The following is a 27628-nucleotide window of genomic DNA, read 5'->3' as shown; positions in this document are numbered from 1 at the left end:
AAATCAAGGCGCAAAGAAGAATCTTCTATTCTGTACTCACTAATTCAGTTTAACTGGAAATGTGTGTGTTTCCCTTTGGTGGTAGTCGAAAACGTTACTCCCAATATCGAAAAGAGCTCTTCCAGGATCTCAAGAGAAAGTTGATATATATTGACATTAGAGTGCTTGCCTACAAATCAAACAGTCGACCATGTTTATAACACGCTTCTCAAAGAGACCCCTTATGTCATACGCGTGGCCTTGTGGGGTGAGTTTCTCAAGCTTTGAGCCAATTAAGTATACAATATAGGCCAATTTGATTATTAAGTTAAAGACTTGCTTTCAGTTTAAGGTAGGATTAAATCGTGACTCTAATAATATACGGCAATATGCCGGGGATTATTGCGGGATTAAAACCCTTTAATCCCTTCATTATTAACTAAATGATTATAAATTCCAGTTTATAGTTTTCAAGATTTTGATTTTTGTGCAAGGTTGCTCAGCGAATATAAATTTAAAACACACTGGAAACATTACTGCTTTTAATAAATGAAACTTTTAGAATCTCTCTAAAATGTTTAAGGACCGCTGTAGCAAAGTCATACATGTCGACCATGATGTTCTTTTACGCAGTGCTTCGCTTCACCACAAGTTTGGTTCTGTCAACAACGCATTCCACTTCGTCCCGTCTTAAACGACCTGTCGTCTTTTAAAATCGAATTCAATGACATACATGCAAGCAAAAGTAAAAAGCAATCGGTCATTAAAAGCGGACTTGATCTAGAACTCTAACTCTGATGTGTTCAACGATTATGAATTTCGTATAAAATGCGTGTACATACTTTTAAGGTTATCGCAAATCAGCAAAACCACCACTTCGAAATCCCTGGTAACTGAACACTAGAGAGGGTCATCAAAATGATACGTTAAAATGTTTCTCGACCCAGAATATCAAGCTTATCGCGATAGGCGACCGTAGTTCTCTCCCAGAGTTGAAGTAAAAAAAAAGTTAAAGTTTAGGGTTTATAGTCTGATATCAACTAATCATCCGACTTTACACTTTAACCCCGGTCTGTCCTGAAACCTTTCAGCAGACCATAGATGAGCTGCTCAACCAGCGCTACAATCTGTGCATTTCTGACCGGTGCCCATTTATACACCTGGGTGCAGAGAGGCAAGTAAGACAAAGATACCTGCCTACAGTCTCACGCCAACAGTGGGGATCGAACCCGGGACCTCTTGATCGCTGGTCGAGAGTCCAAGCCACTACACCACAGCGGCTCCCTCGTAGTGAGAACTGCAAACGATGCACACCCTCGCAACTGTTTTCCATAGGCCTACACAGTTAATCCAGACGAAGATGGTAAAAACTGGGACCAATTATAAGCTAGCCGCCCGAATATAGCAAAACACCCCTTTAAAAAAATTGACAAAATTAGGATTTCTGTTGAAGGGCCAACTTGGGCATAAGATATGTTGGTTTTCCATACAAAACCGGCTTCCAGCAGGACCGCAACTTCTCCAAACAGGATCATCAAAAAATATATTTGAACTACCATAAACAATGCACTAGAACAGGTTGTAGCCTAAGCCTGCCTGAAATTCGCAAGCCATGTCCAAAACAGCCTCACAGCACTGGCGAAAATCATTAACATCATCAGTGTGATATCATACACGTGGCGGCGCATGGTGTCAATTATTATATACTAGTATAGGCCGGTGCAGAAGTTTAAAATGTCCTAGGATAAAATGTCCGGGAACAAAGGATTCTATTATGCGCTGAGCTGTTGACGGTCATTGCCTCTATAGAACCATATGCCATAATCTGTCAGAATACAATAGGCCCGGACACTTTTTCTAGGGGGGACACTTTTTACTTTTACACCGGGTCTATTTGGCAAGCGGCTCGCCGAACAGGCATCTTTTTTTGCCCTGCTTGGAGAGCCGCTTGCCAAACAGCACTAAAAATCAACTCTGTTCGGCAAGCCGGGCTTGCCAAACAGGGCAAAAATACTACCCTCTTTGGCGAGCCGGAGAGGTTAAAACATGTTGGCCAATCAGAGAGCAGTGACGTCATATTCGAATTGATATGCGCATATTTAACAATGGCCGACTTCCCGCTCTCGATTCAATTTCTGTTACTAAACTCGGGTTTTGGTCAATAATCCATGAAGAAGCATGTACATGTACATGACTGTATGGATTTACAAAAAAAAGTCATAAACGTGATTTAACTGATAAGCATGTTAAATGCATTAGTGTGCATTTCTAAAGGCGTTTCACTGTTACTCCAGTGTTGCTGACCGTGTTGCCACGAATGATAATGAGCTCCTGGATGGTTGAATATGCATGAGCTCGGCTCTCCATCTTGGGCAGAAAAAAGGCGCTGTTTGGTAAGCCGGGCTTGCCAAATAGTCACTTCCATTCGTATATTATTCTCCTAGCCAGGTAAATCCCACGCCCTAGTTGTTCCTTTCAAACACCTCGGAGTTATTCAACTCGCAGCATTATCTCTTGAACGAACAAGCGATAAATGCCATATGAATTATTTCTTCCTATTTATGAGAGACCGAGATATATCTTTTGAAAACGGACCTGGAACACAAAAACACATTTCTATGTCATGCCTTCGTATTGCCTGTCGGTCATGCGTGTATCGATCGTTGGAATGACCTATATCGTCTTGGTGGTATATGCGGAGAAAGGAAAAGTAAGGGACACTCACATCAAAAAGAATCACACTTCTACGTGGCTGAGTGGACTACGCATCTCATGTTCGTCGTCCAAGGTCGGACTTGCAAGGTTTGGAGTACCGTTATACGATATCTATTTGGTTGACGCCAATTTTATCGCGTGCTGTACGTACGAGTGTCTCGTAAATGAGTTCGCACACGTATAGATTGCACCACAGACCATCATACACCGTACTTGTATAGTCGGACAGTTGAATAAATGAAAGTGGTTTGTCGTCGCACCCTGAAGGGATATCGTGCTAGAGGTTCTGGGATCATCCGTGAGGCAAGTAGATTATTGGAACAAACTGAAACTCCTTACCTAACCCAACCCGTGTTTTTGACTGAAAATGAGCACTTACATCAAAAACACCTGCGTTGTTTGTGGACTATAATGTGGTTAAGGGGAGGAGTTAGCGCTGCCCCACCATCGCTTCAAAATTATTGCTCACTTGATACAACATTTGCATGACCTCTGACCTCTAATCTGTATTGTAGAATACCGAGACGGATGACGATTGGCCTTTTGGATCGGAAGCCCCAGCTTCTTTTTAATTGACAAATCATGGCCGAATTCATAGAACTCGAAAACGCAGTTATTTTATGGAACTCGAAGTCAGAAGTCACGAGATTGGTGTGCAAGGAATGTGTCGATGTAAACTGCAGAAGCAGCATGGGGAGAACCGTACTTCACGCTGCGGTGGTCGGCGGAAGGACGAAAATGATTGAACATCTTGTTAGTTTAGGGGCAGACGTCAATGCTCGAGACCGTCAACAATGGACGCCATTGCATTTTGTTTTTTTGAAGATAGTCACGGAATTCTTCGCAGAAAGGATAATGGCACAGCTTTTCCCGTCACTGTCTGAGATGTGCAGAGATAAGCTGCTTCTGTGGAGTGAGAAATTAAGGTTGGCTGTAATGGATTTGGTTGAAAAGCAAAAAATCCGGCTCATAGATCTTTTGTTCCGCTTAGGTGCGGACATTAATGCTAAGTTCAACCAGTCGAATAAAACATCTTTACACGAGGCGATACGCCACAGGAATGTCCGGGCAGTAGTGGTGTTGACTGAGCTGGGGTTATACGGGAAGGCGAATGAGGAAATGTTCATTGGTTTGTCCGCACTTCAGATGGCAGTGGAATCTGGCCAGAAAGAGGTTATAAAACACTTGGTTTACCTCGGAGCTGACGTGAACGTGTCTTATGCTAGGGTTCCGGCCTTGCATGCTGCCGTGAAGTCAGGAAACCTCAAGATTGTTCAAACTCTATTGGCACATGGAGCAGATACAGACGCATTGGAAGTGCGGAATGTAACGCCAGTAAATCACTCGCTGCTGGCAAATTGCATTGACTTCGGCGTGTTTACTTGTCTCGCGCATTTGGGGGCTGATTTCAACATCCCTTTCACCACAGTCCCATTACTTCACCAAGCAGTAGAATCAGATGCACTCGATATTTTTAACTTTTTCCTGGAGTACGACGATAACATCCTGTCTACGAGTATGATCATGAATAAGCCACCAGTAGTCAAAGCATTTGACTATGATTTAGATGTGCTTGAGCACATGGTGCAATGTGGGGCGGACATCAACGCCAGGTATGATAATGATATCAGTGGCACGGTATATGCAGCTAGAAAGGGCAAGATACAGATGATCAGAGCTCCTAGTCACGGTGTCTTGTTTGAGCAAGAGGTAATCAGCATTGGATTTACTGCCTTGTTCTCTTTTGTTAGGTCAAGCATGCAGAATTCAAATCCGTCGAATGTGATAAGAACGATAGAAGCACTGGCCAGGCTTGGTGCTGACTTCAAGGCGAAGTATGATAGATTCTCTGTGCTTCTCGACGCCGTGAAGCGCGGCGACGTAGTCATGGTGAGCGAGTTGGTCCACTTGGGAGCAGACATGAACTATGGTGGAGAAAGGGGAATAACCGTTCTGAATACTTTACTGTTTTCGGTAGCGGTTGAGCAGAATGATTTTTATAAAGACGTACTGGAAGCATTGGTTTCGGCTGGCGCAGATGTCGATTCGGGTTACGACTTTGAACTCCCTCTCTTTCTTGCAGTGGAGCGTTCAGACACTAGAATGGTCGAGACCCTGAGTAGTCTGGGCGCCAACATGAATAAAGCCATGCAGTGTGCGAAAGGTCATGGGCGCCCTATCAGTTTAGCATGTTCTTTGGACAATACGGAGGTTGTAGAATGGTTGTTGAAACTTGGAGCTGACCCAAATGCTGAAATTTTGGCTGGTGCTGAACCACTGTTAGAAGCTCTGCTGCGTTCTGATCGGGTGATGCTGCAGTGTTTGCTGAAGTGTGGGGCAAATCCCATGGTAGGGAAGGAGTATCGGAGGGTTAGAGTAGGGGACAGAGCCCTTCTGGAAGGGGAAGTCAAAGAATTAGAGTGTTTGCTCAGAGGGGGTGCGCGACTCAGGACTGAGGTAGTGTATGGGGATATAGAGTTGAACCAAGAAACAAAAAGGATTGCTGATATCTTCGGAATCATTCTTCCGAGACAACCACTGGAATCGTTTTCACAGATAAATGAATGCATTATGCAGGATGTCAGTTCGGACATACTGACAATGCTGTTAACTCTTGGTGCAAATAAACTATGTGGGTGGAATATTGCACGGATTACCCATCCCACAGATGATGATCGTGTGCTTTTTGAACGAGTGGATGGTCATCAAGAGCCAGTTACGAACGTACACTCCAATCTCCACACAGCGTGTCTGTTTGGAAATCTAGATATCGTACGCCTGTTGTTGATAGATGGGAGTGATGTTCATGCGCGCGATACGTTAGGTAAGAAGCCATTCGATATGCTGCCACTGGCTTCTACAGTTGACTACAGCACTCTATACGTAACAAGAGACACCGCGATGGTAATGGAAAAAGTAGAAATGGACGCTGTACCGCACTTAGCATGCCCGAGAATGGAGTCCCTTGTTTGTACCCCTGGAATTGGCGATGTTCAGTCCATTGAATACCCCAAAGCTGCAGAAATATCAGAACATGTTAAAATGATGACGCAAACGATTGCTCAGGAGTGTAGAAAGCTACCAAATATTCGTTTAATAGGATGTGGCAGTGCCGCTGAAGGAACCAAAGTGGGTTTGCCTGATGAAATGGACTTTCTAGCCGAGGTAGACCACTGTGTTGAAAATGAGCAGGTTTACCTGAAGAGTGCTGGACATGACTATGTTTATTACACGGATCCTCGTAGCAAGTTGTTAATGGATGGAAGCAAAACCTTCCATTCTTGCATTCGAACGGAACTTTTTGATGTGGCGAAAAACAAACATTGTCTCTTCCAGGGAGGTGCTTTGAGAGTGATGCCATCCAGCCTCCGTAAGTTGATCGATGATTCGAACAGGAGAGCTACTTCACCGTTGTTTTTAGCTTGGGTGAGTAGGCCTAAACATATGGCAAATCAAGTAAATGTATCAATCTCAGTAGATTTTGTGCCAAGCCTTCATGTAAAAAACTGGCCTGATGGCGCTATCGTAGAAACCTGGCTACTGGGGTCGGAGGCATTGCGAGAACGTGGTTACTACATTGTCCCGAAACCGCCACATGTGAACAGTGAGTTAGCAGAGAAGTGCGAGTACACCAAAGAGGAGCTGCAGGTCCTGTGGAAGATATCATTTCCACACCTTGAGACCTATCACATGCAACATCTCGAGAAGCGGGTGAAGGATGTGTACCTGGTGGCCAAGACCCTGCGGAATCCAGACGTCTGCCGCATCTTGGTCACTGATGAAGGGTCATGGCCAAAGAATGTTGATAAGTACATCACAAGTTACATGCTCAAGATGATATTTTTTAAGAACGTCGACGAGTTTCTTCACTCGAATTTAAGTCTTGAAGAAATGGTGTGTCGAGTGTATGACCAGGTCGAGGAAGGCTTGTCTAGTGGATTCATCCCACTGTACTTCATGCCAAAAGTGAGTGCTTTGGCCGGACACAAATTAAACATCCCGAAATGTGCCAAGGTTGCCAAGATCATGAAGCGGTTTGTCCACGCACTCTGTTTAAGGGATTGCCAGCGTGACCAGCATGCAGCGGACGAGGAAGAGGAAGTCGTTATCATCTATCAACGAAAGCCAACGTCCGTGTACAGAGCCATCGAGATTGGTATGCCAAAAACCGATGTCGTGGAGTTCAACCATACAGTCCTTGAATCCAATAGTCAGATATACGCAAGATCCAATAGAGCCGCGGTGTCCGAATGGGTGCCACGCCAGCCTAACACGCGGCAGCTACCAGGTTGGATTCTGGAGGATTCGGGCTAGAAACCGAGGCTCCTTTTGTCCGTCAGATGGGGCAGAAGTAAGCCTCGGTTCGTTTCTTGTGTCTAGGGGAACTTAAAAGCTGGGGCCGGATGGACAGGAGCCCGTATAGTAGACATTGAAGCTGTCATGGCCAACATGACAACCAATGCTATTAACAGTTATCTCACATTTCTTATTGACCAACGCTACCCAGAATCGTCCAAGGCAAGTGACTCATGCTTGTCGAGTTTTACACTAGATCTGCGACTGTCCTTCTAGGTTGGCAGCATATTTTTCAGTAATTCTTCACCCGGATTGACAAAGATTTCCCATGGATGCCAAGGCTCGTGGGTACCCACCATGACTTGATAACAAACTCTGTTACAAATGTCAGCAGCGGAAGGGTTACGGGACTTGGTGAAATCAGAGTCATTCAAATAAAGAGTCAGGCGACTATAACTTTATATTGAAAGATTTTGGTGAAATTATGTCCTACGGATTCCGATACCTTTACACTGGGCTCTTCATCGTGTGTGACAACAAAGTACCATACGTTCATCTAATTGTTACATATCATATTCGTTGTACAAGGAATCGGGAACATTTTATAAAATTCGGCGATGAAGTATAACTAAGCAAATCTACCTCTATAAAACTTCCTTGATTAGTTTAGTTGGCTCAACTTATTTTATGTCACATTGTTAAGTGCTGTGCAATCCTCGAATCGCTAAGTGTGCGGCGGGAATTACACTTTCCATAAACGATTTATCTGGACATTTTGCAGATACTAAACATTTACAAGAAGTCTGCTCGCCAATAAATGATTTCAGTCTTTCTGACAGCTGATTCCACTTAAAAGTATCTCGATAATTGTCGGCATGAAATTACTAAAATAGTAAATACAGAAAGAAGAGACGTCAACTGGAAATCAGCAGCCTTCGTTCCCGATCCTGACAAACCCAAGATGGCGTTCCATCTCCAGCACCTGTCACGTGATCGTTGCATGACGTCACAACTGGCTATACTCATGTTGTTTTGAATGCAGAGTGCCTGCCGACCTGAGAACGGATACCAGTTAGGTAATCGTCCGCCATTTGGGTCGCTGTAATGAGAAATTGGGAGAAATTGTAGTACCCGGCAGAAATGTGATGATACAATCCATAGAGAAGCCGACCTCTGAAAACCCCAGAGAAAGTGCAAAAAAGAGATTCAATGAACCAATGTGGAAATTGTTTTAAACTTGTTTGATAATTTCAGCAGTTATTTGAGGTAATTCTAGGACGCGTCTTTGCTAAAGACCCTTACCCAGTGCGGATGAAGTTGCCCAAATATTTCATATACTTTTCTGCTAAATCAATTTCCCGCTGCTGATAGTTGCGATCCCGATCAAGGGGGATGCCAAATGTCCACTGAAAAGAGACACAAAGAGAGTCGCATTTAGAAGAGTGTAATATTGCTTATATAATTCCACGAAAAAATGATATAGCACGCGAAACAAGCCTGAAATGGCCGGGAGAAGGTGTCAGTATTTCACTTCAAATAGCCCGTTCTTGGCCATGTTTTGTCCGATTCAAGCAAAGCAAGTATTTTCAGATACTTAGGAGTTACTTCGAGGTTTAAGACGAAATAAAACAATTTGGTAAACTATTTCATTTTTTGTACGAAAAAACAAAAAATCAGAGTGCCATTGTTTTTTGAAAATTGAGTGCAGTTTTCAGACAGTTTTTGAATCCGGTTGCGCATGGGGATGAATCGGATACAAACTCTAGATTTCTGTTAATCTTATAGCCACGATTCAGTGTCCTTGAAGGAGTTTTACATAACGTACGTACCTGATAATCTGCTCCATGCAAAACGCCCATCCATTCTGGGGATTCTTCAATAGATGATCGGTAGTCAAGCCGTAGGAAGTACACGTGATTACCACGTGTCATGTCGTCTGCCCAGCGCAGCACGGGACAAACGAAACTGCTATCGCCAATTACTTCCGAGACGGCCAAACTCAACGCCGTACCATTCGATTTAATTCCCTGCGTGTACATATCAATGGCGGTATCGCGTTCCGCTTCCGGTGTCTCAGGAAATATTGTGTCCATGTTGGACCGGAAACGTTCAAGTGTGATGGGTTTCAGGCGTCCATTTCTCGTAGTAAATCGATCACCTAATTTGATGTACGCAAACACTGAACCTTCGTTTTTATTCAAACTGATTAGAAGAGGAACTTTATTGTATTTGCCCTTTGAGATTAAGTTTTTCGGGGTGTCTGTGAGAAACGTTCCATCGACTGTTGGCGCCCATTTTAGGTCACGATCCTGCTCAAAGATCGCCAAGGGAGACAGCGACCGTAAACATTGAAGTAGGTTGTCCTTTTCGCTACAGCGCAGCTGCTTCAGCAGTTGGTCCGATTGGTCGTATATGTCATCTTGGGACGTGTAGGCCCATTCGGCAAATGGTGACCCACTGTTCATTACAGCGCTTTTGTAGTATCCCCAGCTGCCTTGGGACAGCTGGTGGTAGCCCACACTCGCCGCTCCGGCGCTCATACCAACCAGCGTGATCGTGGCGTTGTTGCCGCCGAAGTGATGGATATTCTCATGAACCCACTTAAGGGCCATTTGCTGATCCTTCAAACCGAGATTACCTGAAATAACGAACATTCTACTCAATACCTAGGCAACACCAGTTTCCAGTTTTTATTCGTTTTACTAAATGAATATGGGATGGCACGAACCTGTATGGCCCTTGAGCACAATCTGTCCAGAATCTGGTATTTCCCGAAAAAGCATTTACCCGTGCAGCATTCGGGCTGTTTACCTGGTATTTTGCCATCCCTTGTTTTCAAGAACCCGAGCGCCCCCACCCGGTAGTTAAATGAGACAACCACCATATCCTGCGCGGCGGAGAGGAACTGGCCGTTGTATTCCCACAGGCTTGAGGAACCTGTGATAAAGCTTCCACCATAAATCCAAACCTAAGAATGAAATTGAGAATGCATTGATATTCAGTATTGCCTAATTATAGAAAAAAATAAGTGTCCGCGGCTTTGGTTGATTTGAAGTTCAAGTTTGGATGGTGTCCAACCTTAAATAAGAACGGGGACCAAGAATTCACCAAGTAGAAGTAAGAGATTCTGTTCTTCCCAGTGATACTCATCGAATCCAAAGCGGGTGCCATCTTGGATTTCAACGGAGCCTGTAGTATGAACTTGATGCCTGGACGTACATGTGTGTAACGATGTACACGGCGATGTGTACATTGTTGTTTTTCTACAGGCAGCTCACATAAAAATGGGAGATCCATGCCTTGCTTTATAGCACCCATTCTCCCATATGGGTAAGTACACAAACCTATTACCAGGATGGGTTGCCATATAGCAATCGATTTCCCATCTCTACTGCGTACTGGCGATTTTTTCGCCAAAGGTAGATATACGAGGGCGTCCTTACCATAACGGGCTTACTCTGCTGGGTATTCCGTGTTGGTGTCCAAATGTTCAAGTAGAGGCAATCCTCGGCCAGGGCCGCCTCGTTTCCCGGTGGGTTCCACATCTCCGCATACCGTAGGCCCAGCGATCTGCCAGCCTTGAAGATCGTGCCGAAACATGTCTTCCCGTAGCTTGTTGCTCGGAGCAGACCAGCTGAAGGAAAGAACAAGGAGTTTGGAAGGTAATGTTACATGGTACGCTCTTCCCCAGCGTTTATTTTCATTTATCAATATCGTCCAATAACGAAGCGCGGGCATTTCGGCGGACTAAGCGATGAGAAACTACGGGGTATTTATTTTGTGTAGGAATGTCAGGCTATCTATTTGTTTCTGTCAGCGTGCCTAAGTGGAAACATAAGCGCCTATCACCTTTGAAGACAAATTCAATTCCCGGTAGTCGCAGGGGTCGCTCCGGTATCATGCGACAGAGATTAGGACTCTGTTCGTCAATGTACGTTTCTTTCGGGCGCCCAAGTTCCCTCAATATTGAGCAAACTTGGAGCTCACGTGCTCTTAACTGGATGTTTAGGAAAGCCTACTTCTAAAACAGAGGCCTTACTGAAGAATGACGTCTCTAAATGCTCTTAAAAGGAACACAAACATTTTACCAGCCGTTGTACGCTCTGAAATATAACCCTGTTGCACCCTCTGTACCAGTAACTAGACTTTTGGCAACAGACGTGAAATGTACTCTTCCGTGATCTATCAACTATTTTCCAAGCTAAAATTAAGACTGACGTATAGTTCCTGATAACATATTCCCGAAAAGCGTTCTTACGCGTTATAACGGTCTACTTACTCCACGATGTTTTCGGCTGCGGGTCCGCGAACCTCAGGTCACCAATGGGCGGCTGGGCGTACGGGATACCGCGATAGGTGTCGACCCGCTTTAGGTCTCCATTGCCAAGGATGCTCTCAACCTGGCGCCCGAAGACTCTTCCCATTGGCGTGGTCACACAGGGACCCTCTCTACACTCGAAGTAGTCTGCGGACAAGATGAGGATGATATTGTCAAACCGTCCTATTTTGTTCCATACGAAAAGGCCAGATGGAACCACTGATACCATATTAATCCACAGGTTTTGTTAAATAACACAGAGATAGAATAAGATAATTGAATGCGGTTTTCAGCAGAGTATGCTATATCTGGTTGGTCATTTATCTGTTGTATTTGGGCCCAGCTACTCTGTCGCTACATTATGTAACAGGCAATTTTTAAAACGTCTAAAATGTAACTTTTTTATTTTATTTCATTTTCGATCTTTTTCACAATGTATGGGTGAACTATGATACAACAAAGGTTTTTTTTGCTTTCATTACTAGAAAATTCCTGCTAAATTCTTCATTTTGAAGATTAGTTTTAGCTCGCTACAGGTGATTGTTTTTGTCAGAGAGCCGGTGACCTTTGAGAACGCCCCTCAGAGTCAGCAATGCAGTCAGTCAGGGTGATTATGGCCAACTCAGCTCATACATGAAGGATTGGGGGTCTTTATCAAAGACTATGGGAGAGATTAAAAAATAACATAAAAATCCTAAACAAAAATATGCACTTGTCATGTCTATCGAACACATTCTATGGAATTGCAAGTACAAAAAATGATGGTCATAAAGCACAGTTCTTGGGATCATGTGAATTTTTGAAACCGCACATGAAATAAAAAAGTCACTTTTGGACCATTTATGAAATGTTCGTTACATAATGAAGGGATAGAATTAAGTTCATCCAAATACAACAGATATGTGACCAACTAAATATACCATACTTTGCTGAAAACCGCATTCAAATATCTTATTTTATTTCTGTGATATTTAAAAATAACGGTGGACATTTACTTTCTGGTAGGACTGTACATGCAGTATCGGCGAGTGAGTTTATAGTTTACAATATTTCTGAGGGTGTAATCATTAAATTGCCAGATGTCATACATGTGAAATAAATATATCGACATTTCAGGACAGAATTCGATTCAGTAGGTCAGTCGCTACTTTCTGGTCATTCAAGTTCAATGCAAGTGTTGAACGGAAATGCCGTACTTAGGAAAAAGTGTTCGGGAACAATAAATTCTAATGTTTGATTTTAAGGAAATTGGTTTCTTCAGTCATACTTTGACTCAGTCACATGAAAAATAGTCTTGCACACATCTTCCTGTGTAATAATGGTTCCCATACACTGGTAGTATATAGTTGTGACTTACCGCAATTTGCAACTTTGACGATCATGAAGAATAACAAGTGGAAGACCGCCCTTTCCCCCATATTTGGCCCTAATCAAAGAAAGTTGAATTAAAGGAAGCATATCTTGATATTCGTCAGTAGTGAAGAGGAAGTTTCGCCAGGATAGCCTTCATGCAATCACCCTTTATACTTCATGAACATGCTGGGTATACCGCGACCCTCCGTCATAATTTCGTTCAACAATGCATGTCTATTTATTCGCAAATAGCCAGTCGGAGTTTATCTTTATCCCGGGTCCCTCTCCCAACACCCCCGGCCTGGTTCTGGTTACTCTGGTCGGTCCTGAATACATGAGGCAGAGTTAACAAGACCTACGAACGACAGAGTACGAAGTATGTAAATGAATTTTAATTTTTTTTCTGAGATTTCCCCGATTTGTCCTACAACAAGTATAAACGATGATTCAAGATTGTCGCATAAATGAACTTAATATCACCTACTTTGTCGTTCGTAAGTTTTGTGGACCTGCTGCCCATTGTCTCTGCACCTTTCTGATCATGCTATGCACAGAATTCAAGCTAAAGAATAAAAATTGATAATCAAATATCACTTACCATTGGACATGCCTCTGAAACCAAGCATAACTACACAAAGAATGCTACCAGACTAGGCCTATAGGATAATTTTAGACGGTCACGACCTTCTCTTATGATCGAAAACTAATTACAACTAACTGCAATTTATTTACCGAAAGTACCGGCGGTGAAATAAACTGGCAACAAATTAGGATATTTTCGCGGCAATTAGGCTGACCTAGAGAAATAAACGAGCTTACTTCAGCCTTCATTTAGCAAAGATTGGTGTTTAAGTCTTGACAACAAGAACGTAAATCAAATATTAGCCAGGTTTCGAAACCCTCACAAAGATCTACAATACGAAGTACGTACAAGTAAATTATTCAATCGACGCCTTATTTTAGATTTGCCCGATCCATGTGCTACTTAGTATCAAGCCGAGACAAGGCATTACATTTGGTTGCACCTCGCAGTAAAGGAATTCAGGCCGAGCCTAAACGGTCAGTCTTTTGTCTTCAAACAAAGCCCGCTCACACCTAGCTCTAAACTCCCATTGTTCTACTGTCATATCACAGGGTTATCAGAGCACATCTTGATAACATCGACCCCCACGGAACATCTTTCATGTGTCGATTGGCCTAATCCGGCAAGGGCAAATGAACGCAGTAATGGAGTGACGCGTAAATGATATACATGTCGCACAGGACCTGATAGCACCGTAGACCTTCTCGTCTTTCGTCGTTCGTACTGCGGAACCTGTCTGATGAAACAAAAAGTATTGATCTTAAACTACGCGAATTTTGGGAGTAATTCGAAATCAAAAGTATATAATCTTTTTCGTGTCACTTAGTAGTAGGCTGCCCTTCAATTGCTTTCCCACAAAAATACGCTTTCTCAGTTTATAGGGCATCAGAATACTTAGAAGAATAAATTCCAAAATGGTCCCAAAGAAAATCGTTGACCATTAATGAAATGAGAAGTGGAAAGTAAACATGGGAAACTAGCTGCACTCGCCATGTACCCTGTTCCTAATCAAGTTAATGAGACCAAGGTTATTTTTTTATGATTGCCATTTGCATGTGTCACTATATAGACTTTCGAATAGTGCATTTTCTTTTGGAGTTTTATTCATAGGATAGTCCGCCAAGCATGACGAAATCTCACATTTGCGTCAGCTCGTGGGGTAAAATAAAGTTTGGCCGGGTCTATTTGGCAAGTCGCTCGCCGAACAGGCATCTTTTTTTGTCCTGTTTGGAGAGCCGCTTGCCAAACAGCACTAAAAAGCCAGCCTGTTCGGCCAGCCGGGCTTGCCAAACAGGTAAAAAATCTACCCTGTTTGGCGAGCTGGAGATTTTACTTTAATATTAATGAGTTCGGCTCTCCATTCAGGACAAGAAAAAGTCGCTGTTTGGTAAGCCGGGCTTGCCAAGTAGTCACTTCCATAAAGTTTTTGGAATTCCCATACTAATCCCAGTCTCGTCCCAAGTCATTGTTCCTGACGCAAGGTTAAATTATAGCAGAGTCTACAACACGAGCGATCGACCACCCTCATATCACAATATCTCACAGGAAGGGGCGTGGTTTTACCAGGCTGGATCATTGGTCTAAGTCAGCCTCCGGCAAAAACAATGATATCTGACAAAAAATGAACTGCAGGTGAACGTCACTTTTCTAAACTCACCAATCACCTTTATTTAGAATGTACATGACTGTATTCATGTGAAAATCAAATCGAACAAGTCCAGGTCCGTAATGCCTTTCTATCGGCGTTGTGCATAAATATCCTTCGGGATTAACACACATCGCCGGTAAAACGCATTTGTATACTTGTATACCGCCAGCATATTCTTGTTGGCGGCTATGTTGGCGGCTATTCGAGTCGGGAGTCCCTAATCAGAGTTCCAAGTTCCATGAAGTTCCAAGTTCCAGGGGGGCCATCTCAACATGATTTAGGTGGTGCTTCGGAAATGTCAGTCGTTAATGTTTGGAAATTAAAGGGAAACAATGCTGTAGACGTCCTTCGATAGGTGGCGCTTGACCACATTTACCTTGTGATGCATATCGCTTAAAGGGGTCTGTCACTGGGAGTTAATGTTAGAGGGAAACCATGCGATTTCCTCCGATAGGTGACGCTTTAATACATTTACCTTGTGATGGAAGTGCGATGGGGCAGCAATTCTTTTCAATGTGCTTTTAGCCTTGTCAGTGTTCTCCACACCATGCAACGGGGGGGATGTTTGTTGTGATGCTAATTTTGGGGGTTCTCCATACTATTCAACAGAGGGGTGACAACTTTATATCTGATGGTAACCCTGTCCGTGTATCCCACACGTTTTGCTACAAAAATGTGGACGTTCTGTTTGTGATGCATATTCTGAACGGTCAGTGTTCTCCACAGAGTTTGCACCGAGAGGGAACAAAGAAGTTCTTTTTGAAGGGATGCGCCCCCAATCCCATTACCCCAATCCTTCCTCTGACAATGTCTGCCAGGCCCATTATTAGGCTGGCCCAATTTCGTTTTTTGTTTGCCGTCAAGCCGACCGACCCACCAAAATCATGCATACCCAAAAGAATTTATTGGCATTTTAGTAATTTTCTTTAGCATCTTGGAGTTTTTCTATGGTTTTGCTAAAATCACTGAAAATTAAGAAAAACCCACTTACCCTGTATGAATACCTTTGGTAGGGTTACTGCAAACGGACAATTAATTTGGGCCAGCCTTAGCAAGCATCTGAACACCTGCTGAGTTTGGGTACAGAAACAAGGCCTGGACTTAATTCAGGCTTCCTTACTCATCAATCAATCTTGACAGCTTATTTGCAGATTCCTTTACCATCAAAGAGCATGTTTATAAGCAGTTGTAGTGACAAAATTGAAACTTCCTGTTCATCAAAGACAGGTGGAAAGGGTTTAATTAAATCTTATATAATAGTTATAATTCTAAGATGTATTTGTAAGGCATAAATAAAGGCAAGATTTATTCTCTTGTCAATGTTGTTGAGTTGAGGATTGCAACTGGGAGCGGATACATTTTACCCAGCATACTTGAAGGAAACTGAGGAAAGATATCGGTGAGTTTATTTGTAAACAAATATTCATTCCTATTTATCATATTTCGACCCTATAGTGAAGTTGTTATGTAGCATCATTTACTCTTTGCCCCACTCATTGATCCCCATTCATCAACTCCCGGTCAGAGACCCCTTCAAATGATACCGCCACCTACATTAAATTTATCGAGAAATCATGAATTTTGGCATTGAATGCATTTCTGAGATGGCCCCTTGGAACTTGGAACTTGGAACTTGGAACTTCATGGAACTTGGAACTCTGATTAGGGAGCCCCATTCGAGTCAACTATACATGTACATTGTGTATTTCATTGACGAGGTACATGTATGAAGCTACGATTTATCGGCGTTTTGCGTCGGTATCCCACAGGATTGACGCATTCCGCCGCTAAATCGGCAGTGTATACTTGGATATCGCCAGTACACTCCGATTGGCGGCCATTCGAGTTAGGATACATTTCATTGACAAGGTACATATCTTAGCGCATAGAGTTTTTTGTAAAATGGAAGGCTACGGTCAATCTCGTTCTTGACTTCGTCGGGATAGTCATCCAAGTTTCTCTCCTGCTGTTTGAACCTTTTAAAGCCCGTTGATTTCAGTGCAGGTTCTATCCATGAACGCATGTAATCCGACTCAGAGTAGGTCCTAATGTGTTCAGGGGTTTCACCCCATTCCACCATCCTCTTGCTGAACGGTATGCCCGTACGACGGCAGAATTCTCGAAGGACAGACTCTGTAAAAGAGAATTACATAAGTTGTGAAACAACTAATTAAAGGCCGGTGTGGCGCTCTTGAATGTTCGCTGTGTAAAGTTCTCCGAGCATCTTCCACAACCGGGGCTGGATTTGCTCGAAGAGATGGTCGGCCATTACTCGGAGAGGTGAGGCATGCTTGGGGAGACTGCAGCGGATTCCCCAGGGTGAATGCACTGTACCTGGGTGGTTCAAGAGATCATCAGCATCCATAATGAGGATATTCTTTTCTCCCAGTTGTTCGGTCATCAGCGTGTAAAGTTGCCACAGGTGTTCCAGTCCGACTTCATCTCGATAGAAAGAGGCCTCATCTACATAAAATAGAGGATAAAATGATTCACAAATGTTTCTCTGTCAAATAAAAAATGAGAAAGAACATTTTGATCAAGAGGGACAACTTGGGCATGAGATGTGTTTTTTCATACAAAAATGGCTTCCATGAGGGCAGTGACTTCTCCAAACAGGAGAATTGAAAAATCATTAAACTGCAATGAACAATACACTAGAACTTGGTGTAACAGTCGGCCTGCCTCAAATTCACAACAATGTCCACTGCCCAGCAAAACTGCTTCGCAGAGACAAGACCACTATTGAAAATTCATAGGTTGGAGGTTCCGAGTGCATATTTGAAGAGGTATTGAAAAGATATTTATGAAAAATACCAACGTCTGTCCAATTTGTCGATTATCAAAAAATTTCCGTGGTCAACTACCAGTTTACTTTTCACCCTTTACTTGCCCGACTGTCCGGAATATCATATCAAAATTTCAGATTCACAACGCCACGCAGTATTTGATGCGACGCGGTCAAACATTGACAATTTAGCTGCCAAAAGGTTTAAAAATCAATGGTGGTCTTGTCTCCGCAACACTCATCGGCAGAGATTAGCATTTTGTGTGATATCACAAGTGGCGGCGGATAGTGGCAAGCAGGGACCCTCAAGGCTAAACCGGACTATTTGCCCCTGAATGGTCTCAATGCGTTATCAATACATTTTTACTAATGGCCTCGCCTACCATATGATAAGTCTTTGTTTTCTTCGCTGCTACGCATGTTACCATCGTGCATTGACATGATGGCGTCTCTTGGATTTCGGATGAGGAACGCATGTACATAGCCTTTAGGGATAAACTCAGGGGTATCCAGTCTGTTGTGAAGGTAGTAGGCTAGATCCTTGTAAAAGATACACGAGGCATCTGAAAACAAGGTACATTTGTAGATATCATAAAATAGGGACAAATACTGCGTAATATCTATTGGCCGAAATAGAATGACATTGGCCCCTTCACCGAGGCAATAATTGTCAAACCACATCCTGACAAAAATGCGGCCCAGAACTTGCAGCACTGGAGTGAGTTCTGGTAATCGCGCGCTAAAAATATTCCTGAAACAAGTCCCCATTGGCCGGAGTTGATTACCTGGGTTGTCCTCCCCTGCGCGCTCTATCATGTTTTTGACTTCCAGGAAGCTGGCGCCATCTTCGACAGGTTTAATCAGATATCTCTTGCTTACTCGCTCGCTCCCAAACAAATATGCTGCTTTGAATGGCTCTCGGGTGATCTGGAGGTAGAAAGATTAGGCTTCCTGGACTTTGCGCAATATTTCGCCAAAAAAGTATTCTACGCAACGGTCCCTAGGTGACTTTTCCTATTCATAATACACAGCCTGTCCATCCTAGATCGTGGTTACATGGGGAGTAATCGTTGTAAAATTAGGCCAAACGCAAAGACAGTTAACCCGGGTACCACTATGTTTACAATGTGAACAAGCTGTGTAAGTCATTATCAGCATTTTTTTCATTGAACATTTGCGGATACAGCGTCACAGGGAGAAGCATTGAACGGTAAACAGGTTCACATCATATTCAGAAAACGGCTTGTAACGGCCATACAGGAAACGATTCGTATCAAAAAAACTACGGGCCGTATCGTCTGTTTCATGTTTTTTTGCATTACGCCCCCTGGTGCCAAACAAAGAATAATTTTGAAACGAAATTAATTTGTAAACAAAGTTTTAAGTCCAGACCTCAAGCGGTTACGGGTACACACTACATTTATTATCAAATTGCTAATGCATCAAAAAGTTGAATTGGTCAAGTTTAGCGCCCCATAGATTTTTCCCAGACGTGCCGATGAAAATCAACTTCCGGCAGATAATACAGCCCAGGGTTAGATCATGGAGGTATAAATAATTATATATACCTCCATGGTTAGATCTTCAAACCATAGAAATTTTGTTGTGGGCTGACCGTGATAATTACCAGGTTGGGGGTCTGAAGTTTTGGGGGTCATTTTCGACCATTTGTGACCGGTGATCGAATCGACTTTTCAGCCAACGAGGGGTTAATTTGGACATTGGGACCACAAAACTTAGGCTCCTAAACTGAAACGTCGTCATCGTTTTCTTCTAATGGAAAGGAAATTCATGATTTTGATTTAAAAAAACACGTATTCATAATGGAAAACACATCCATACTGGTGACTGACATCATGTATCGAACTTGACGTACCGGGGTAAAACATAATGGTCGCTCCCCCATTTCGCTCGTTTCGTTTCGTTGCGCAAAGTCCAGTAAGCCGAAAGATTACTTAATAGTCCAACGGAGTCTACGTACTCCGCGCAAAACTGTTGTTGCAATGAGGGCAGATTTTCAGCCAATCGATGAAATCCGTAATTAAATAGAAGCCTTGTTTACAAATGAAGGTATCCCAATTTCAAAGCTTTGTCGAGCGATAAAAAGCATGCTACTAAATAAAGTATGTGTGAAAATGTGAAATGAGAAACACAGTGATTGCTGAATCATCAAGGATGGACTGCCAGAGTGCTATCAAATTTGTCATTAAATCGGAGCAATTACACGCCCTTCGCAATGATGTGACCCTTGATAATATTGCTAACAAAATATATATTATCAGAACAAAATTAAAACATAAAGGCTTGTTTTTGTGACTGTTTCTGAATCCAACCTAGTCTGGACAAAAATCAACGTGCTCGTCGGGAGTCTCATCTAGATAATGTATATCTATATCATAATACTATAAGGCGGCTCGATAAAGTGCCATTTGGGGGTAGTGTTTCGTCTCGAAATTTTGCACGTTTGCAGGTGGTATGTTATCCTGATGCAACGTCATGTTTATTTTCGGAAATTTACTTCAGCGGAGCAGTAATGAGGGATTTTTTAATCGGACACTGTCAATTCTCCTTACCACTCACAGAAGCCAAGCCATTATATATATATATGTTTATTTTTCGTACTAGGTACAATCAGAAGTGCATGGTGTTGAAATATATACAGTGCTGTAACAAGTTTGACAAAATATCGATACAAAATGAGGACATATAATTTAGTTGTACATGAGGCACTCCAGCGGTAGAATCCCATCAACCGAGGAAGTCACCTAAGATGTACATAAATAGTCTAATATCTCATTGATCTCCTCGGTTGCTAAGAATCCATCACCCGAGTCCCTCATGTGAAGCAACTCTTGAATCTGAGTACACAGAAATGACGATGGGATTTTCCATGACTTTGTAAGACACCCTCTCCTTATCAGATCCATTCTTGGTACACGGTGCCTTGCACTAATTACAGTCAAGGACTTGCCAACAGACGATGTGCTGCCCGCCAGTACCATCTGTGTGCACATGTTGAGGAGTGAATTTGAAGATTGAGTAGAATCTATATCATAATACTATAAGGCGGCTCGCTAAAGTGCCATTTGGGGGTCGTGTTTCGTCTCGAAATTTTGCACGTTTGCAGGTGATATGTTATCCTGATGCAACGTCATGTTTATTTTCGGAAATTTACTTCAGCGGAGCAGTAATGAGGGATTTTTAATCGGACACGGTCAATTCTCCTTATCACTCACGGAAGCCAAGCCTTTGCTGTTCAGTTATGCAGGGGATTAATGAATCACCTGCACTCCCTGTGGGGTGACTAACACTACCTGTTGAACGGCTGGCTGTAGGGGGATGATTGGAACAACCTGTACACGTGTTGACCTGCTGAACCAAGGTTAATGTTATTTTCAATCCACGATTGTAGGTCACCTGATCTTCGAGATTTCGCGGGAAAGAAATTGTAAACAAACGCATGTGTGCAGTTCAAATGTAAACAAAAATGTATTTTGATACTTTTGGTTGCTGGACTTGGGTTTTCCCGCAGTAAGGAGCTGGGGTCAAATTGATGGTCTATCGAATATTGGTACTGTATAGCCAGAGCTAGCCCTTGATTATGAAGGGATTTTCAAATTAAAGGTTACAATGGTATGTTAATGTGCTCACCACAGCTTTCAAAACTTGATGTATCTGAAGAGGCACTCTGAACTTGGCATGGCCTTATCAAGGAGCTGCTCACGGTGCTGAACTTCTAGCTTGCCTGTCGACTAAGTGCCTTGCCCGAGATCATGCTACATGTAGGAGGAGCACGCATTTTAAAGTTTTAGTAGTGATAGTGCAATTGGTCCGAGCCATTTGGAGGCCGACATGTGAAGGCCTATCTGGGTTCTCCTTCATCTCCGTATAAAAAGGGGCATATTGCTGACTAAGGAACGAGGTATATTCACATTGCCTCATCATCTCATTCGGACCAATTGATTTACTTTTATATGCACGCATACAGCACGCCACAGGGTCCGAGTCTGTGGACAAATGGTTGGTTTAATTTGTCTATTCGATATTGCTCCTTTGATATTGCATTATATTTTCATTGCAATTCAATCTATTCAAGGTATAGCCCATTTGAACCTGCCTGCGCCACGGGTACAATGCTAGTTAGATATAAAGTTAATGAGGAGCTTTTCAAGGGTTATCATGATGTCATAATCATCAATGATAGCGGGAATAAGGTTATTGTGGGTTCTGGGTGAAATACCGAGAACCCTACGCACACACTTCCTCCACGCAGTGTAAACACGCTGTATTTGGGGGTGAGCCAAATCCAGCACAGGGCTGCCGTAGAGGGACATTGCTGTTTAGTTATGCAGAGATTAATCAATTACCTGCACTCCCTGTGGGGTGAATAACACTACCTGTTGAACAGCTGGCTGTAGGGGGATGATTGGAACAGCCTGTACCTGTTGACCTGCTGAACCAAGGTTAATGTTATTTTCAATCCACGATTGCAGGTCACCTGATCTTCGAGATTTCGCGGGGAAAGAAATTGTAAACAAACGTATGTGTCCAGTTCAAATGTAAACAAAAATGTATTTTTGGTACTTTTGGTTGCTTGACTTGGGTTTTCCCGCAGTAAGGAGCTGGGGTCAAATTGGTGGGCTATTGTCTATGTGTGCTGTGTTAGCCAGAGCTAGCCCTTGATTATGAAGGGATTTTCAAATGAAGGTTACCATGGTCTGTTTATGTGCTCACCACAAGAGGCACTCTGAACTTGGCATGGCCTTATCAAGGAACTGCTCACAGTGCTGAACTTCTAGCTTGCCTGTCGAGTAAGTGCCTTGCCCGAGACCTTGCTACATGTAGGAGGAGCACGCATTTTAAAGTTATGGTAGTGACTGATAGTGCAATACTTGACTTGCCAAACTCAGAAATGCAGCGCCACTCGTGGACAAAGATAGAACAACTCGACATTTTTTTCACCGGTTTTCGCTGCGCATGCGTACCAGCCATCCGGAAACTAATAATGGCGGCAATCTGAACTTGTTTTCTGTAAGTTTTTGAGAGTTCAAAAAGTTCTTTAAGGCTCATGATTTAAGATAATTTAGCAATCTGATAACTATTACGTGTTAAGAAACAGACGTACCACAGTTATAACCAGTTTACCTTGGACCTTGTGATCAACGCCATAAAAACGGACAGAAAACGACGTTCATACGCATGCGCAGCGAAAACCGGTGAAAAAAATGTCGAGTTGTTCTATCTTTGTCCGCGAGTGGCGCTGCATTTCTGAGTTTGGCAAGTCAAGTATTGGTTCGAGCCATTTGGAGGCCGACATTAGATTTTCATTGCAATTCAATCTATTCAAGGTATAGCCCATTTGAACCTGCCTGCGCTACGGGTGCAATGCTAGTACGATGTATATTTTGCGGACTCCAGCTTGATATTGTCGGAGCGAATTCAAAGAGACTGGACAACATGGGTTCCTTTTGCTGAGTCACTTTATTTATTCATACTACACATAAGCAAGCATGTATTACTACAAGTTACAAACTTAGTATAGGTGACAGCACCAATCAAGTCAGCTATAGTTTGTTCCGAAATAAGAACCACACTGAAGTCTACAACAGTATATGCAATGACTGCGGGAAACGAATATACGCTTTAATTATTTGGGTAATGCCTCATTAGCAACCAATCACCGAAAAAGTCCTATAAAAGACGAATATTTTCGAATTTTCAAAATTTAATGATTTGTAAACCCTATTTTTGTATCACCATTTTGGCTAGAACTTGAAATATAAAAGCAATTAAATGTTTTTCAAAACAAAGTGAATGGCAATTTCAAGGGTGGGAAGTTGTTCTTGTTTTCTAGAGAACAACTCCCTCCCAGGTTTTAAATCGGCACTCACTCCATTTAGATGGAGTTCTAATTGGTTTAGGATTTCAGGTTCTGGCTAAAATGATATCAGATATTACCTTTTGTCTCGCAGGCTGTGGCAAACTTGGGCGCAAGATGCGGCGTTCATTGATCAAGGGAAAACTTTGTCTTCATTTTAAACATATATTGAAACAAGTATACAACAGTTAGGGTTAACAAACACAGTGCACGAGCTTTAACGGTTCTTCCACGAATAAGTTCCTATAATGCCTCGATTCCAGTACATATATCGTGTCCGTGAGTTTCAGAGTATTCCACGCGGACGTTGGTTTTGTGGTGGTGAACAAGCTGTATAAGAGAACAAACCAAGTCTTAATCAAACTGTTACAAGACACCTATCTACGAAATGCGAAATAACCGACCGAAAATGGGAAATTCCGACGTTACTTACGTGGTCCCAGGTCTTTTTTATCAGAAAATACAGCCAGATCCCTGTCTGGTCTAACACAGCCAAAGGTCTGCACGCTCGGCCTCTGTCAACATAACTAAAACACTATAGGGCCTAGGCCTAGCAAGCCTATAACCATGGTAAACAGCATTACCTAATCATATTGATCATATTGACTTAGGTATTAACCACCTATGCAAAATAGGGGTTCTACTTTCTACAATTTTGTCACAATGGCCTACTGTCTTATCAGGGGGTTACCAGGGCGAATCCTGGGCGGTCGAATCCAGGGCGGTCGATTTAATGATTGTTCTAATTCAATAAAAATAGCTGTAGTGCAGCTACCTGTACATGGATATCTGCAATGCCTTACAAAAAACCATATCATTTTTCGTGAGTGACGGAACCACTCCATTTTGATATGAGCCTACCTTGATATTATCCACCGTCCACATCGAACGGTAAAAGGCCGTGGACCTTGACCGGGGGTGAGCCCAAAGGATAACACGTGGTTGCGACATCTTCTCTCCTCAGGTCCGACGCTCGAATGAATGGCAAACCCCCTTTCCTAAGTGTAAATAGTCACATTCGGGTAGTTGTAAAACAAGAAACACAGAAACGAAACAGAAACACAGAAACACAGAAACGAAACGCAGAAACCAGTCTTGTGGCGAATTCTGGTCTGCAGACTCCATCTTGTTGCCATGGTTGTGGCCGCGAACGCGGGTGTAACTAAAACTGGTATTCAGTCGGAATGGAAGGAGGAATGCTCATTTCCCAATACCCCTTTTAGCCTCATCAACGTGTGCGCAGATTGGCAGCATCCGGCCTTGATCGTGCCCCTGACCATGCCGATCCACCATCTGTAGGGCACGAGGACTTTATGATCGATATGAGCCGCCAGTAAGTCGGCATGACCAATGACCAGAACACGACCATAGGCCTGCTAGGAATGTACAATAGAACATGACTCTCTATTCGAAGGACTATTTTCTATTTACACTGACCTCCCCAATACACTACATGTATGTACTACACGGCGTAAATAGAAAATAGTCCTTCAAATAGCGAGTCCTGTTCTTTTGTACATTCCATGGCCTGTGCACTACACTAGGCTGAACTTCCCTACTGCAACCTCATTAACATAAACAGATATTTAAAGGGACTATTTAAAGGCAGCAGCTGGGCAGGCAAGATTGAGTTACTCCAAGTCCAAGTCTAGTGCCCGCCCGCCCCCCCCCCCCCCCCCCCCCCACTTTACTCTATTCTAGTCGCCAAAATTGGTCTCTCACGTCTCACATAACGTCGACATGATTCACCCATGTACTGGTACCGTACCTTGCATTTAGTGCTGCATCAGACGGGATTTGTAGGATGATCCTGGTACTTCATGTAAATTGAACACTACAAGGCAAGATGTTGCACTGCACCTTCATTTAAAATAACATGCTGTAGGAATCGAATCGAACCTACCAAAGTACTACACCACCACCTCAAAAGACTTCACCCATATCGTGCCGCCCCCTCCCACCCCCCCCCCCCCCCCAAGTTGCTCCATGTATCCCCTCAACAACTCTATTGCATTCTATCTATCTATCTATCTATCTATGTATCACATTTATATAGCGCCCTTATCAGTCCTATATTGGGCCGTTCAAAGGCGCTTAACAAAAACAGAGTCTCTATAAGAAGTATTTAGTCTTTGACAACAATAAACAATTATAATGTTCGTAATGTTGTTGAAAAAGGTGGGTCTTCAGGAGTGTCTTAAAAGTTGTGATGGAGTCCGCGTTTCGAATATTACTAGGGAGGTCATTCCAGGGTGCTGCTGCGGCACACTGGAATGTACGCTCGCCAAATCTAGTCTTTGTGCGCGGGAGCACTAGCGAGATGGTATCTGCTGATCGAAGTACTCGCCGTGACTGACGGATCTCTAAAAAGTCAGACAGGTACTTGGGGGCCTGTCCTCGCATGGCTTTGAAAGCTAGCAGAAGTATCTTAAAATTTACCCGACTGACAATGGGCAGCCAATGCAGTTCACGTAAGACTGGCGATATGTGGGCGAATTTCGCAGTACGCGTGATTATCCTCGCGGCGGTATTTTGGGCACGTTGCACCTTGTCAGACAAAGCCTTGGTGACACCATAGAGCAACGAGTTACAATAGTCAAGGCGTGACATAACTAGCCCATGAACCAGTGACTTGGTAGCATCCCTGGTGAGGTAACGCCTGATTTGACCAATGAGTCTTAGCTGATTGTAAGCTGACCTGCAAACACTGTTTACCTGCTGCTCCAAGGTTAAGCTAGTGTCAAACATGACACCGAGGTTGCGCACACTACTCGAAGATGTAATTTGGGTGTCACCAACTTTAAGAACCACATGGTCAATTTTCTTGAGTGAATGTGTTGATGCAAAGAGCATCAATTCGGTCTTTTCATCGTTTTTACTCAGCATATTTACATCAAACCAGGTCCCTGTTCCTGACAGACATCGTTCAACTGTAGAAATGGTTGCCAGTTGGTTTTAAGGCTCCTTCAATGTGAAAGCGGCATATAGCTGTGCGTCGTCAGCGTAGAAATGGTAATCCTGACCGAAATTTCTCACGACACTTCCCAGGGGCTTTGTGTACATAGTATACATTTTAGGACCTAGTACTGATCCCTGAGGTACACCGTATTTAAGTAACACAGGCTCCGACTGTTTGCCGTCAATAACTACAGTCTGGTACCGATTTCCAAGGTATGACGCCATCCAATCAAGTGCCCGACCGGTTATCCCGTACACGTCCTTGAATCGCGTCAGCAATGTCTGGTGGTCTAGCGTATCGAATGCTGCCGACAAATCGATCATAACAAGGATCACCACTTGACCTTTGTCCAGGGCCTTCAGTACATCACTTCAGTACATCACTCTGGCCGCAACCCACCAACCTCAGATTTTACTTTTAAACGACAATAACAACGGATTGGGCTAGGAAAGTATCGGCGTGCCGCTTGATTCCAACTTTTATGAAAACCCGTTTGATTTTCGTTTCTGCGTTTCGTTTCTGCGTTTCTGTGTTTCTGGTTTCTGTGTTTCTTGTTTTACAACTACCCGTCACATTCAACAAATCATGTAACGCCCTCCGCTTTTATCATTAATGGTTTCTGCACATTGAAATTAGAGTAGCAATTCACAGATAGGGATAAGTGACTAGGCACTCCGCACATCACTGAGTAGGCCCCTATTCCCGTATTTAACCAAACCGCAGGTGCCTCATGAAAAAGTTGCATCACATGCAGGCCGCTTTACACATGCAACTTTTTCCAATGAAACATGGAGAAACATTGAGAAACATGAAACATCGAGAAACCTTACCTTGGACGTTTACACAGTGAAACACTATAGGCCCTTTTCCACTACCGCACAATCTGTCCCTGTTCAACTGTGCCGTGCTCGGTCCGGACCCAGCCCACTTGTTTTGTACCATTTCCATTGCGCGCAATAATATCCAGGCCAAATTCTGGTGTCCACATCGGCCGCTGTCAGCAGCGCTACTCTCCTATTTTTGGAGTTAGGAATGTAAGTAAAATTCTCTAAAGATGGCAGCGAGCATGCGCACTATTACTCAGATAAGTGGGCCCGGCCCAGTTCGCGTTTCC

The 27628-nt window shown here is 43.2% G+C and overlaps 3 protein-coding genes across 6 annotated transcripts; 1 reads left to right on the top strand and 2 right to left on the bottom strand.

The window, feature by feature from the left end:
* Window positions 1-3939: 3939 nt before the first annotated feature.
* Window positions 3940-7462, top strand: LOC135488037 (uncharacterized). The gene is made up of 2 exons (XM_064772406.1): window positions 3940-4029; window positions 4446-7462. Exon 2 carries the CDS (start codon window positions 4453-4455, stop codon window positions 7006-7008), a length of 2556 nt encoding a protein of 851 aa, XP_064628476.1. The 5' UTR covers window positions 3940-4029; window positions 4446-4452; the 3' UTR covers window positions 7009-7462.
* On the bottom strand, window positions 7433-13266 carry LOC135488038 (acetylcholinesterase-like). Its single transcript, XM_064772408.1, has 8 exons — window positions 13260-13266; window positions 12666-12734; window positions 11270-11455; window positions 10434-10624; window positions 9802-9958; window positions 8820-9628; window positions 8293-8396; window positions 7433-8089 (listed from the first exon to the last, which is right to left on the bottom strand). The coding sequence occupies exons 2-8, from the start codon at window positions 12724-12726 to the stop codon at window positions 7840-7842; spliced, it is 1758 nt and encodes a 585-aa protein (XP_064628478.1). The 5' UTR covers window positions 12727-12734; window positions 13260-13266; the 3' UTR covers window positions 7433-7839.
* A 1611-nt stretch (window positions 13267-14877) lies between these two features.
* On the bottom strand, window positions 14878-27429 carry LOC135488041 (uncharacterized). 4 transcript variants are annotated; one of them, XM_064772415.1, is made up of 6 exons: window positions 27345-27429; window positions 24417-24553; window positions 18463-18604; window positions 18061-18240; window positions 17227-17355; window positions 14878-17025 (listed from the first exon to the last, which is right to left on the bottom strand). In XM_064772415.1, the coding sequence occupies exons 2-6, from the start codon at window positions 24504-24506 to the stop codon at window positions 16751-16753; spliced, it is 816 nt and encodes a 271-aa protein (XP_064628485.1). In that variant the 5' UTR covers window positions 24507-24553; window positions 27345-27429; the 3' UTR covers window positions 14878-16750. The 4 variants fall into 4 exon arrangements, with proteins under 4 accessions (XP_064628485.1, XP_064628488.1, XP_064628487.1 ...); XM_064772418.1 differs by lacking the exons at window positions 24417-24553; window positions 27345-27429 and adding exons at window positions 23636-23885; window positions 23989-24198; XM_064772417.1 differs by lacking the exons at window positions 24417-24553; window positions 27345-27429 and adding an exon at window positions 23636-24198.
* Between the last annotated feature and the right edge of the window lie 199 nt (window positions 27430-27628).

This window comes from Lineus longissimus, chromosome 5 (assembly GCF_910592395.1).
Source record: "Lineus longissimus chromosome 5, tnLinLong1.2, whole genome shotgun sequence".
Taxonomy (NCBI): domain Eukaryota; kingdom Metazoa; phylum Nemertea; class Pilidiophora; order Heteronemertea; family Lineidae; genus Lineus; species Lineus longissimus.
This window is presented reverse-complemented; position numbering and strand designations above follow the sequence as displayed.